Raw genomic sequence first — 14,263 nt, forward strand, 5'->3', positions numbered from 1 at the left:
TGAAGTACATGTGATATCAGTCTTGGTTGTTTACGTGTGAATTTCTATCCAGATTTTCAAGCGCGTACAATATCTGTGTTAGATGCTTAATTATAAATTTCTTTCCGGCAGCTGAAATACATGTGATATCAGTCTTGGATACTTACTTATGAATTTCTTTCGTGATTTTGAAGCACATAAAATACCAGGGGCCGGTTTCATGAAGCTCACTTAGTTAAGGGCGCTCACTAAGGGCAACTTAACACCAAGTAAGCTTCATGAAACAGGCCCCTGTCCTGGTTGTGTTGTCTTGTGAATATCTCTACAGCTTCTGCAGCAGACATGATATCCGTCTTTATTGTTTTCCTGTGAACGTCTTTACAGATTCTGGAGGACACACAATATCAGTCTGTCTTGTCTACATCACAGAGGCATAAAATTACCAACAGGCATGACATGGAGTGTCTTAACAACCCCACAGTGTAAAATCAGACGTAATCACTTGTAACTGATATATACAAATACATACAATGTTCACAGAGTAAATGAATATATCTATAATACATGGCAACCAATTTAAATTTGCTGTTAGTATATTTATTTATTTATTTACTTGGTATTTCATGCCATATTCAAGAATATTTCACTTATACTATGGCTGCCAGCATTATGGTGGGAGGAAACTGTTCTTATCACAATAAACATATCCATATAATTACCCCAAGATTCTGAAATCTGTATTAAACACTAAAATACTGTATTTTATTAAACAATATTAATCTGTTTAATAAAAAGCCAAATCATGCTGTAAATCTAATAATGCGTGTTTTATCCATTTATAATGCCTTGCTGTTAATGTCTTCATCACAGGTAAGATTAATGAGGTCTAGTTTAGAAAGCCACTGTTCACGAAGGTTTCCCTGACCTTTGACACCTCATCTGATTTCAGTGGAATCAATGGAAGTCTGGTTGGGCCTCCGTAATACCCGAACCATTCCATTGAAGCCTTCAGTGCTGGAATCCCGAACATTTTGGTGACCGCTGCATTCGGAGCAATAATCCTCTGCTGCAATTCTTTGGCTTCTTTTAGCTTTCCTTGTTGATAAAGGCTGTGCAGATTACATAACGCATCGCCCAGCATATTTGCAGATGCGCAGACGCCTCCAACGCAGCCTGCCACAAGAGCGGGCAGTAAGAAACCTGCAGAGCCAGCTAGGACCTGGAACTCCTGGTGTTGTGTCTTGTGGACAATGTTGCCTATTTTGACGATATCACCACCGCTGTCCTTCATCCCAATGATGTTGGGGTGACTGGCTAGTTTGACCACCGCCTCAGGGGAGAGGTCGATTCCTGTATTTCCTGGGACGCTATACAACAGAATCGGAGCAGGGCTTTCATCAGCAACATGCGTGTAGTGTTGCACAAAGGACTCATTGGTCATCCGGCCTTTGTAGTAACAAGGTGTGACTACCATCAACACATCTGCACCTGCTTCGCTCATCTTTATACACATGTCTATAGTGTCACGTGTGGACTCGCATCCGGCGCCCCCTATCACCAGTTTCTCGGGATCCAGAATTTTGCGGGCATGGCGGATCATCTCCACTTTCTCCTCTGGTCTCATGTAAACTACTTCCCCGTTCGATCCCAGCACGGCCAACCCTCTAAGTGGAACCTTGTTCCACAGTGAAATGTTATGCTCAAGCTTGTTCAATGCCAAGTTTCCATCAGCGTCGAACGGTGTAGCTATTGGGGGAAATATACCACTGACATCTGTAACAAGTGGCTTGTTGGATGACAGTGATCTAGCGGATGATTGGACAGAGCTCATTATTGCCTCTGGACTGGGTAGACCAAACCGCTGACTTAATCCAATGATGTTGCAGCCTGCTTTTCGTAACATAGTAGACTCTGAATCACATTACCAAAAGTTAGCTCCTGAATACAAGAAAGAAACAACGTTATTACAATCAAAGAATGAAAGATGTAATGTCATACAAAACACGCTTAGAGTAGAAGAGTGAAGATGTAATATAAAACATAACAAGGTCACAGTCACTGTGGAAAAGAAAGTTATCAAGCGTTTCCTTTGAATAAAAATTCTTTCTGAAAGGCGTTTTGATTTCCACCAAAATATCAAACATTATTTATGTTTAACTTCTACTGAAGATGAAAAGCAGTCGCAGTGACTGAATATATAAGCTCTATGTTTAAGACATGTATGTACACAGCTAGATAAGATCTACACGTATCCTTCGCTCATAGTGCTACCTCACTCTAACAGCATTCTAAAGACACCACATGAGACTATTGCACTCTGTCATGTTTTATGGACTTTTTGCCTGAATGCTATTAAAGTGTCTAGCAAAGACATCAAAGTATACTTAGTTAAACTTCACAAAACTTAGTACATCAGTTTTTCATAAATATTCTTGTAAATGATGTCACCGTATGGAGATATAACCTAGAAAATGTGCGTCTTTAAGAAAAAAAGTTATGACAAATATGACTTACAAAGTTTTGTGAAAGTGGGCCCAGAGAAAGAACCATGACTGTCTTATCCAAACATAAATTTAAAAAAAAAAATTCTTCACTTTTTTTGCCATCACAAAGTGACATCACATGGAATGTACGATTCATCATTTAAACCATGACATTACACAGGCCCACTGTTCTCGGCACTGGACATGTGCTCTGTTTGTGGAAAGTCATCGTTATTCGCACGCATATGCACGTCACCACATGCCTTTAATTTTTATTTCTTCTTTATTTCTACAGTGATAGGATTCAAACAAGCAGCTGTGACTAAACCGATTATAATACACGATGTAGGACTACACTGTGCCCTTATGGAGGGTGTATTGGTACAGATATGTATACATATATATAAATACGTACCTTAGCGTATTGTATTTCACAGGTAGGCGTTGTTCTGTGATCCTACAGTTGGCCACACAAACAGCCCAGTGGTCCCGACGCAGACTAACTGTGTGTATTTTGTTCAGATTACAACATCGTGACTTTACATACAATCCAGTCGTTATCAGCCCCAGTTTCTGACACCTTTCCTCTTCAGGCAGTTGTGTTCCACAGTTTATGTTAAGTCTGTTTATCTCTGAATAGATTCATTTATATTTACGGATTCATTTATATTTACTAAGTCTGTCACATCAGTTACTGAGTTCGTTACCGGTACAGGTACCAGTAGCCTCCACGGTCTACATGACCCCGTAGTTTTAAAGCTTGTAGTTGTTTACTGGATACAAGCAAACGCAGCACACTATTAAAATCACATGCCACAAATTTATACAAAGAGCGCTGTTTACTGCAAAGATGCAGATAAGCAAACTTTAACCCGTAGATTAAAGACTTGTGCAACATCAACACAGTCTCCGAATTCAAGGGCGATAACACAAGCTTATCAACCGACAATATCGTCTGCATATAAAAAGTGGCTTTGGGTAGTCCCCCTTGATCCGCACTCGCCGCGTTACAAACTCGTTTCTGGAGAAGGTGAGATAAGTTAATAACTACTTATCACTGTCGTTTTCAAAATAACTGTCGTTGAATGAATTTTTGTGTAATGGTGTGCACTTCTTGTATATTTACTGACTCTAAATCTAAATTTCGTTTTATTTTGTACATTCAAGATAATGAAAAGTTTAATATGTCCTCGTCATTTTCTTTTTTTTTATGACACGACAATAAAATGGTTTCATTGTCTTCTGCATCGGACAAAAAACTATGATAATATTACATTATATCATGATGGCCGATAAGGGCCATAGTGTGCCTCCAGTAACACCATGGGTGATGAAGCGAAGGGGCGATGTTGTGATGCAAAGAGACGAAATTGTGATATGATCTTGGCATCGTCACCTTGCATTACAGCTTCGTATTATCGTAACTTCGTATTATCGTCTCTTCGCATCGCAACTTCACCTCTTCGTTTCATCAACCTTGATTTTACTGAAGGCATACTGTGGCCCTTATCAGCCATCGTACAAGTAGCTATGTAGCATAATGTCCGCATATTTCACTGGATAACCGCTGCAAACTGATGCAGCACACAACCAAATTAATCACAATCTACACCCAGTTAACAGTGATGCTTAATTTACTTCAAAGTTCTAGATAAACAAACTTGAACACACAGAATGAGATAGACGAGGGCCACATCATGACCGTTATGGGAATCAATGCACGTAAATAAATCTTATCAACTGGGCAATGCCCGCAAATAACAGTTGCTTAGAGTAGTCCCCCTTGATCCACTTCATAAGCTAGCAGAAACAATAACCTTCTTAACCTCGCAATTATTCAAAATGCTCTAAACATAAGCATTTCATATTTCATATGTATCATTAAAAAATTTGTGAAGACAGTTTAATATTGTTTCACCCATGATTCTTAAATTTTGATGAATTGTAGACGATATTATGCAGTCAAAAAGATATGTCATCTCCTTCGATTCCAGTGGCCCTTTTGATGCTGTACTACTCTTAATGGGACATATTGTCGACGGCATATAGTTAAGATTGCCAGATGGCTATGAACAAATATCTCACCCTACGTGGAAAGTGATATGTTTTATCTGGCATTTCCATTCAACACATCCACTCGCTCAGGTCGCTATATTTATAATCATGGTCGAAGCTTGCTTTATTTGACGGAATTTCCTTCCTCTTGTGGCGCCACTACTTCTTAATCAGGTGTTCAAATAAGATAGTGTATAAAAAAAACTCATACATTCGTCACATGTATGGATGTGTTTATTAAAATAAATATACAACGGTTTACAGTTGAAATCTATATACATACACCCAAGAATTATGATAATCTGTACAAGAATGACATTCATGCATACAGTATAATAAAGATAGTTGTCAGTTTCCTGTTATTGGGGAATCCCAGCTGTAACAAAACGGTCCGAGGCTATGAACACTTATGTTTTTTCTTTATTCTGCAATTATACACTTATCGGTGTATGTATTTTCATTAAACACATGCAGTACACAAGCACTGCAACGTCACACCAGAAAGAGATATGTTCTATAGGCCTGTTCTGAATTACTTCCCATGTTACGCAACAGTGACTATGAGGTTACACGAGATTATAACAGCATCCATTATGTAGGTTATGTCACAACACTGTCTTAGAACACTAAGACAGGACTATATAACTAACCAATGGCATATGCTGTATGTGCATAAATGCACAGGTAAACATCTGTTCTCGTAATTTATGCACACAATTACTCTTAGCTCCAAACAAGTAAGTTACGCCTATATGTATTTTGATGGCAGATATTCAACCGTGGTGAGGTGAGAGAAAACTGGGTAGAAAGTTTACTTAAGACGAGTGAATTGGCGGTGCAGTTGGGAGTCATATAGTGATTTTGACTTTTGATAAGTATTTTTCTGTTGTATGGCAAGCCTTAGTGTTAATGCACGAAAAACAAACTGAATGTTATGTAGTAGCAACTGACATACTTCTATTGATATGGTACATGTACTTGGTAATGAAATCTTAAAATCTGGTCCAACAACACCATAACCTAATTTTCTAACCTTAACTTACATATAGCTTATCAAAACAGACATGAGCTACAAGTAAGACTCTAGAGGATGAGAACTGTGATACCTAATAACACTTTCCCACGTTGTCAAGGGGAGAAAATTTAGTAAGAAACTGAACTCCTTACAAGCATAAATACCCATGTTACATCAGCCATATAAATGTTCGTTAAGCATATTACTTATGACATAAAGTATATACAAGCCATGATTCTGTACAGGTATAAACAACAAATTCCCACAAAAGTGCACTGTATGTGATATCTTTGTAAAACACTTATGCACTGTGTTGCCTTGGAAACAGACAGTATCAATTGTTTTTTTTTTTTGTAAGTGTTCAATTCCATGCTGAAACAGTTCATTCGTACGTTAGGCTCCATCGTAAAGCGACAAAAAGTAGATGTACAATAAAAATATTGGGTACAGAAGAAGAGGTCTTTTCTGTTGAAGTTCTTGCACACAGAGGAGTGATCCAGCGCTGTATGCTGCCCATAATACACCCAGTATCTGAAATGTTACAAACGGAGAGGTTCATACAAAAATTCACTGTTAGAGGCAAATGAATGTTACAAAATATTATTTTTGGTGCTGGAACTTACATTTTCCCAAATGACTATTATTCTACCTGCCACTTAAACGTCAAAACACCTTTCTAAGGTCGGTAGGACTCTCAGAATCAGAAAAATGAGCAACTTGGACACTGATGAAATTTTAGGTTATTTTAATAGGGTAATCAAAATTTTCTAATGTTAAATTGTAAACTGAAATACATTTTGCCAATCAGATCAAATTTTCAGATCAAAATTGATGATCCTGTATACTTGCATTTTTAAAATTCAATGCCATTTACTCCTACATTCTGTTAGTTTGTCTATTACTTATTTATTCTATTTATTTGAATAGTGTTTTATGCCATATTCAAGAATATTTCACTTATACAACGGCAGCCAGCATTGTGGTGGGAGGAAACCAGACAGAGCCCTGGGGAAATCCACGACCATCCCCAGCTTGCTGCAGACCTTCCTACACAACAGCCACAGAGGGATTTATTTATTTGATTGGTGTTTAACGCCGTATTCAAGAATATTTCACTTATATGACAGTGGCCAGTATTATGGTGGGAGGAAACCTGGCAGAGCCCAGGGGAAACCCACAACCATTTGCAGGCTGCTGTCAGACCTTCCCACTTACGGCCGGAGGGGAAGCCAGCATGAGAGTAACACAATGACCATATTGGTGACAGGCTCCTGGGACACTGTGCCGCACTGTTGCCCTAAACACCTCGGCCACAGAGGCCCCAGTTTGTCTGTTACTTTTTCTGTACAACTTACCCTGAATGTCATACTGATGTATTTATAAGTGCTGAGTAAAGGAAGAATGGAGGCTGTTATCACCAGAGGCAAAACTGAGTAACCAATTACTCCCAAACACTGTGAGTAGTTTACCTATAAAAGGCAAGGATTTAAGATACTTTCAGAAATTTAAATAAATAACAAATAACATAGCACAAGAATTATTTTATTTATTAAACATTTGTTTGATTGGGATTATGGGAGGAGGAAACTGGACGGAAGCTGTTTGCTCTACACCCTGGTACCTGTTAGCTGATTTAAGTCCGTCACAGAACAAGGGTGAGCAGGATTTGAACCACCATCAGAAACTGGTTGTTCAGAAGCGTATTAAAAGTTTAGACAGGCTTTAATCTTAATACCAGTCATGGCCTAACACAAAACTAATGGCACTTAAGTCCAGGCTATCACAGCATATCAGGTGACGCTCAGCGACCCTAGATCATCAAAGATGAGATCTCAGCACCCCACTGCCCCACTGTCCCAGCTCCGACTCCACTGACCATCCTCAATGGAGAAGTGCTAATCGGCTTATGTGACAGCGAGTGAAAGAGTGTTTGGGGTTTAACGTCGTACTTAACCATTTTTCAGTCATATGATGACGAAGGAATCCTTAGAGTGCATGTAATGTGCCTCCTTATTGCAGGACGGATTTCCACCGCTTTTATATCTAGTGCTGCTTCACTGAGACACCTTCAGGTAGGCAAGTAAGGCGCCCCCCCCCCCCCCCACCCCGCCGAGCCATTATAGTATTCCCTTCATGCTGAATGCCAAGCAAGGAAGTTAGGCTTAAGTGAGAACAATGTTTCATCTGTATGAGTTAGCCATGGTGCCTCACTACAGGTAACTGTTTGCTTGAGGTTTAACAATGGTTTCAACAGTATTGTGAGGATGTCACAGTTGTTGGAGAACATCCCAAGGCTGACATATTTTACAGTGCTGCCTCACTGGAGCAACATCCTAAAGACACCAATCATGACATCCCATCCCAGTCACGGTTCACTGAGAGCAAGACGACTTGTACTTGGCATTTCCCCATAAAGCGCTTTTAAAAAAATTACTCATCTCAGGATTATTTGAGGTTTACAAGGCAAACCACTGATATGTGCTCTCATTTTTCCAAAATATGACCAAGTATATTATATAGATTATCCAAAATTTAGGCCTGTATGAAATATTGGCAATACATACCTCTCCACCAAGAACTCGAGCAAGTAAAAATATGATGAGTGAACCAAAAATCCAAATCGTAATAATCCAGGAGACAACCTGAAAACAAAAAATTATATATATATATATATACTATAGATGTATTTATTTATTTGATTCCTGCTTTACGCCATAATCAAGAAATTTTCACTAACTGTAGATTTACATGTATTCCCTCCTACAACATTTCACCAGCTGTTTACATCCTGCAGAATATTCATACATCAGTTTTTATGCACAGCTCAACAGACCTTCACATTTACAATTTTGTTTTACAAAACTTCACATTCAGCAGTGTGATGATGTTAGCAAAGTCATATTCGTTTGAGTCACAATATTCACATGTGATGACAACCCTTGTGATGACAGTTCATTGCGATGAGTACACACTGCAGGAGTGCCTGTTATTTCCATAATATGTCTGATCTATATCATATGCTATTCAAAATATGAAGACAGAATATTTCGTCTTAAACTTTCTGCTACTGTAATTCTTCAATCTTTTCGCATGTTTTGCAAGGTGTTTATTTTAAGCATAATCTGAAGGCATTATTCTGCATAGACTGATAAAAATTATACTTTTTGTGAAGCCCTGAAACTGTCTAATCTAACCAATGAAGTTTTGTCTCCAAGATCAAATTCAAAATGTGCATAAATTGCACTGAAAGTTGCTCTTTCATATGCGAAAAGGTTGAGGAATTAGAGTAACTTATTTTGTTTCTACATTGAATGTTGGAAAAGAAGCAAATTAAACTTATGGGTGCTTCATTATAGAAGATGTGAGAAAAGAAATCTAAATTATAAGACTGAAGGTAAACAGATCAATACATACTCCAAACTGTCCATAAAGGGAGACAAGTGAGAAGAGGAGAATGACCACCAGAGGGCCCCAAAAGTCAGGGTTGTCACGGACGACCAGTCTGTTAAGACCCATCTGTGGAATTGGCAACAGCACACAACGTACTTTGTAATAAATGTCCTTCAGATTAATATCAAGCTCCTCCCTGCAGAGAAAAAAATAACAGTTACCTATTTAAAGTGAACTGTAACCTTAATATTTGTGCAAGAGTAGATGATGACCCTGCCTAGTAAAACAGTAGTAGCCTGGATGTTTTTTACCCAAAAACAAGATGACTGCATAATAAATAATACGTAGAATGACTAAATAATGAGGCTCTCATCAACCGGTTTAGGAACTACTTACTGTTACATTTATTTATCTGATTGGAGTTTTACGCCATACTCAAGCATATTTCACTTATGTAAGGGCAGCCAACATTATGGGGGGAAGAAACCGGCCTTGGGGAAACCCTCAACCATCTGCAGGTTGCTGATGATCATTCCCACATACAACCCAAGACGACGTCAGCATGAACTGGACTCAATGAAATCGCATGTGAGGTTCCAGAGACACTGTGCTGGGCTAGCACTAACCACTAGGCCATGGAGGCTCCTGTTAAAGAAATACTGGAAGCACTTTGGGCATTGTGACAATCCTACTCTATCACAACCATTTCCAGGGGCAGGTAGTGCCTCTATCATTTAAATCCTCGGCACACAAAAGTCCCGGCGGACGTATGCCACTTGATCAGTATTAAGTGTATCCAGAAAATGACATAAGTCGTTTGCTTGTTCGAGAAAACTTGAAACATTCTCCCTGAAGTGACGTTTCATACAATACACCTTTGCAATCAACAGAACCTCTTCTTACTCGTTCAATCCCCATGTATTCTAACTGTTTTTGACGACATCGGAAAAAGATACTAGTATGTATCTCAGCGATAAGCAGAACGCTCAACCTCCGTTCCAGGCTTACCTGAAAACCTCTTCTTACTCGTTCAATCCCCATGTATTCTAAATGTTTTTGACGACATCGGAAAAAAATACTAGTATATATCTCAGTGATAAGCAGAATGCTCGACCTCCGTTCCAGGCTTACTTGAAAACTCATTTTATATTCTAAGAACACAAATCTTCTTAAATCACAAAATGTAGCAGTGATGGTTTTAACCTCAAAAACCAAAAGAAACAAAACCTGCCTGTTTTCATCTTTCCAAGTGTAGATGTTTTTTATTCTTTTAAGAATATTTAAAACTAATATTTTTCTTGTGAACTATAATATGATTTGGTTTAAATTTGTGAAAAATCTAAATTTTTAAATATATCTGCTATAGGGAACACATAAAATTGCATAAGTTGTCTATAAATCGACTCAAAATGCATACCCCACGGCAGCTGTGAAGTGATGCTGTGAATCGTAATAAGCTATAACCTGTATACCATGCTGAAATATTGCAGCCAAACAAATTAAGTATAGTGGTTCGTAGAATAAACTTGTACTTATTGGATAATAATATTAGAGAAATCAGAGACAGTGATATTGTATGTGTACAATGCTTATGAGAGGAAAGTTGTTTAAGTGAGAAATGGGATATGCTTTTGATGACAAATTTTTAGATGGAAAACAAAGTCACACTACATATGAATTCACGTCAGCAAAGATTTGTCATCATGTTTGTTAGACTGTCGGATATGTATTGCCTGCTTTCGTCCCCCCTGGTTTTTGTCCGCGGGGCTTTGTCCGCCAGGGCATTTGTCTTGGATTCACACACAATAGGTGTTACTGAGCTAACTCAGCAGACTATTGTCTCTCCGTCGCATATCAGAATGTTTGTTGATGGTTTACTCTGAGCACTTTGGGTTTTTCCTCCAGTGTAAGTGGTCACTATAACATGAATAAAATATTCAGAGAATGGCATTAATCAATCAACCCATCAGTTTGCAACACCATACATTATCTTTCACATACAGCAGAGGTGCTTGCTCCTCCTCCTCCATGTCTTCAACCTCCATCAGCCAACCAAATCCTCTGTTCTCCAGAAACTGGGAGGCCACGCCCCTTTGTCTGATACCATGGAAACCAGGCCCTTTGGCACCACTCTCAACAGAAATGGTGCCCTCTATAGTCGGAGAGCCTGAAAAGTATTACAACCAGAAATCAAAGATTTGAAATCACTATTGGAAATTTGATGTGCATCATACTTTAAGTTATACCAGCCCTATAAATATTCCTTGAATAATACTGACTTATTTTGGGCACTACACTTCACAATTAATTAAACTCTCAAGCAACTACTACTATGCAATTACAAAAAGCTTGGAAACAAATTTCTGAATTCTTCATGATGAAATGAATCATGCAGGAAAAATACAACATGTATATTTACTTATTTATTCAATTAATGTTTTATGCTGTGTTCAAATATATTTCCTGTGATCAGGGTAATGGGCAGAGAAAAACCAGAGTCATAATCATTTACCTTCTTGTCGCAACAGAGTCAGTGGGAGTCTGGTTTAGAACATACAGCCTCAATAGCCAAGGAATAATGGTCACTAAGTTTGAATCCTAGTGATTAATCTAATAGTTCTCAAACACAATGTGTAGCAATAGCATTGCATACAAGTAACTACCTGTCACATACAATGCCTCCAACACTGAGACCATTTAAAAATATTTCCAATTTTGTTCTAAAAAAATTTGACATTCTACGGAGTTATTGCAGCAATGTCACATTCATGGCATCAGCATTCTTATGTAGTGAAGCTACATTCCTTGTGACATTTCATCTGAGATTATCACTGGTCAGCAATTTATAATTTTGTAGTGATGTCATATCTACCCCGAACCAATCATCAGCACACTCTTTGGTCACATGACTGGAGTACTGGAGGTGAAAACAAAGCCAATTCAGTCCAGGTGAGATAAGCATTGAAGTTGAATTTAACATAAAAAAATGAAAAGTATAGCTTTCAAAAAAGACATTCTTTTGGGGAAAATTAATAAGAATGTATCTAGTCATATATGCCAGTTTCAATGATCTGTAGTCCATAAGACTTTAGCAATAGGTAAAAATCCGCATTTCTCCCATTTAGTGCCATGTTATTTATCACCTCCTGCTCCTTGCAAGGAACCTATCTGTAGGTGCTCATTGCTATGAATAAGGACAATGTTGTATTAATGTATGCTACTTCAGTACTTGTTTATATCATGGAGGCTGAATAGATGAAGACACAGCTATGAGGCTTCACACTGTTTAATGTATGTTACCGACACTGTGGGGACCAGTCTTTGTTGTGACAGGAGAATACAGCTGTCTGGAATAACCCCAGCCTTGTCTTTGAGTGCGTTACCATTCAAAATCAATCATAAAGTTTCACCAATTTATAAAGCAGGTTGCATAATTTTTTAGAAACAATTCCGTGAGCTCAAGAAATGCCAGAAGCAGGGTAAGTCTGGACCGTCGGCATCGCAAATATTTCTAATGCTGTCTATTAGGTAAATATTCATTAAAGTCACCTGCCCCACCCATGCAGCTGCTGAGCAACAGGCCTAAAAGTGTGTGTATAGACCACTCCACCCAAGCATGCAACAACTGCGTTACCTCTATTATCAACAGGAAAGTTTAAACCTTGGAAATAATAAATGTAGAAGTTTTTATAAACACGACTGCATGCCAGAAGGAGTTTCCTTCAAACAATATTGTGACTTTTGTTACACCGCAACCTTACTTTATATGATTGGTTTTACACAATTGAATGGGTGGGCCTATAGGCTTAATTGCTCTATATGCATTCACACTGGATAGCCTCGAGCTCTTGTGGGCATTCACTGAGAGAAAAATATTGCAGACGCAACTCTTGCATTAGTTCCCAGAATTCGTGCTTCCGACTCCCAAATAAGGCGGTGTGCATATAATTTTCATTTTGCTCTTTTGATTAGTATAACCTTTTCATATGAAAGTTGATCGGAAAGTATATCAGTACTCTGTCAAAGACAGGCAATATTCTGATATTCTCAGCTTTTCTAATGTTAATCACTTAGGCTTTTGGTGGATTTTCTAACCCTGAGTTTCTCTGAAAATAAGCTTCTGATCTCCCGTTCACTCAAGCAGTCAATAACTTGTTATGTTATTTACGTTCACACAAAATATTATTTTTCTCAATTGATCGTAAAGTATTTCAAATTATTAAAAATCGTTTCACACAGGGTCTTTTTCAGATCACTGTAACAACCTAACCAAGCCTTGTACTGCTGTCAATCAAACATGTGGTCATAGGTCATTTTATAAGCAATTTAGTTGTTGTTGAACTGTTGGTGATAACCAGCTAGTTAGAGTGAGTGAGTGAGTGCTTGGGGTTTAACGTCGTACTCAACAATTTTTCAGTCATATGACGACGAAGGAATCATTAGGGTGCATGCACGTGTAATGTGCCTCCTTGTTGCAGGACGGATTTCCACCGCTCTTTTATTTAGTGCTGCATCACTGAGACGACTTACCAAAGGCAAGTAAGCCGCCCCGCCCGAGCCATTATACTGATACGGGTCAACCAGTCGTTGCACTATCCCCTTCATGCTGAACGCCAAGCGAGGAAGTTACAACTTCCTCTTTTAAAGTCTTAGGTGTGACTCGACCAAGGATTGATCCTGGATCTACCGGTCCCGAAGCGGATGCTCTACCAACTGTGCTATCCGGGCCGGTCCCAGCTAGTTAGAAGGTACATACAAGTCAGAATGTGCTCTTTGGAGAAAGCTTTTCTGGGCGAGTCTAGTTGGTCATCAGTAATGTACTGAGAACATCAAAGTGCGACAAGACTGCATGAAGTGTTTTCATGCCTCAACAGACTAGCGTTGTCAGTCTGTGAACTGACCAGACTATCCTCCTTCTATTCTATCTCCATGTTTATATTAATTGAAAATTAACTTAATGTCATACTTATAATACTTAACGCATGTTCTTTCAGCAAAGGTTCTTTCACTAGAAAAATGTTAACCTAATCAACACACCTTCCATTTGACTGACAAAATTTGAAAGTCAATTCAACAACACTGTTTTCGCCAACAGAAAGACGAAAGCTACCCCCCAGATAATGCCATCTAGGCCATTTCTTACCAGGGACGCCACTCGACGGTACAAACTGAAATTCATCTTGAGTTGCCAGTAATCTGGAGGGACTTTGGGCTGGTGCTGTACTTTGGTCGTAAAACGCTGGATTTGTAGGGACAGGTTCTCCCATCATCATGGAATAGTGCTGTTGACGTGGAGGAAAACCTTGTTGTTGCTGTTCCGCCATGGCGAATGATGTTTTCT

At 38.7% G+C, this 14,263-nt stretch overlaps 2 protein-coding genes across 2 annotated transcripts; both read right to left on the bottom strand.

The window, feature by feature from the left end:
- Positions 1–767: 767 nt before the first annotated feature.
- LOC135468956 (4-hydroxy-2-oxoglutarate aldolase, mitochondrial-like) lies at positions 768–3,293 on the bottom strand. Its single transcript, XM_064747449.1, has 2 exons — positions 2,878–3,293; positions 768–1,917 (listed from the first exon to the last, which is right to left on the bottom strand). The coding sequence occupies exon 2, from the start codon at positions 1,880–1,882 to the stop codon at positions 866–868; it is 1,017 nt and encodes a 338-aa protein (XP_064603519.1). The 5' UTR covers positions 1,883–1,917; positions 2,878–3,293; the 3' UTR covers positions 768–865.
- A 1,445-nt stretch (positions 3,294–4,738) lies between these two features.
- LOC135468533 (protein YIPF4-like) lies at positions 4,739–14,237 on the bottom strand. The gene is made up of 6 exons (XM_064746834.1): positions 14,066–14,237; positions 10,924–11,089; positions 8,947–9,118; positions 8,097–8,174; positions 6,888–7,001; positions 4,739–6,063 (listed from the first exon to the last, which is right to left on the bottom strand). Exons 1-6 carry the CDS (start codon positions 14,193–14,195, stop codon positions 5,926–5,928), a joined length of 798 nt encoding a protein of 265 aa, XP_064602904.1. The 5' UTR covers positions 14,196–14,237; the 3' UTR covers positions 4,739–5,925.
- Between the last annotated feature and the right edge of the window lie 26 nt (positions 14,238–14,263).

This window comes from Liolophura sinensis, chromosome 6 (genome assembly GCF_032854445.1).
Source record: "Liolophura sinensis isolate JHLJ2023 chromosome 6, CUHK_Ljap_v2, whole genome shotgun sequence".
Classification (NCBI taxonomy): domain Eukaryota; kingdom Metazoa; phylum Mollusca; class Polyplacophora; order Chitonida; family Chitonidae; genus Liolophura; species Liolophura sinensis.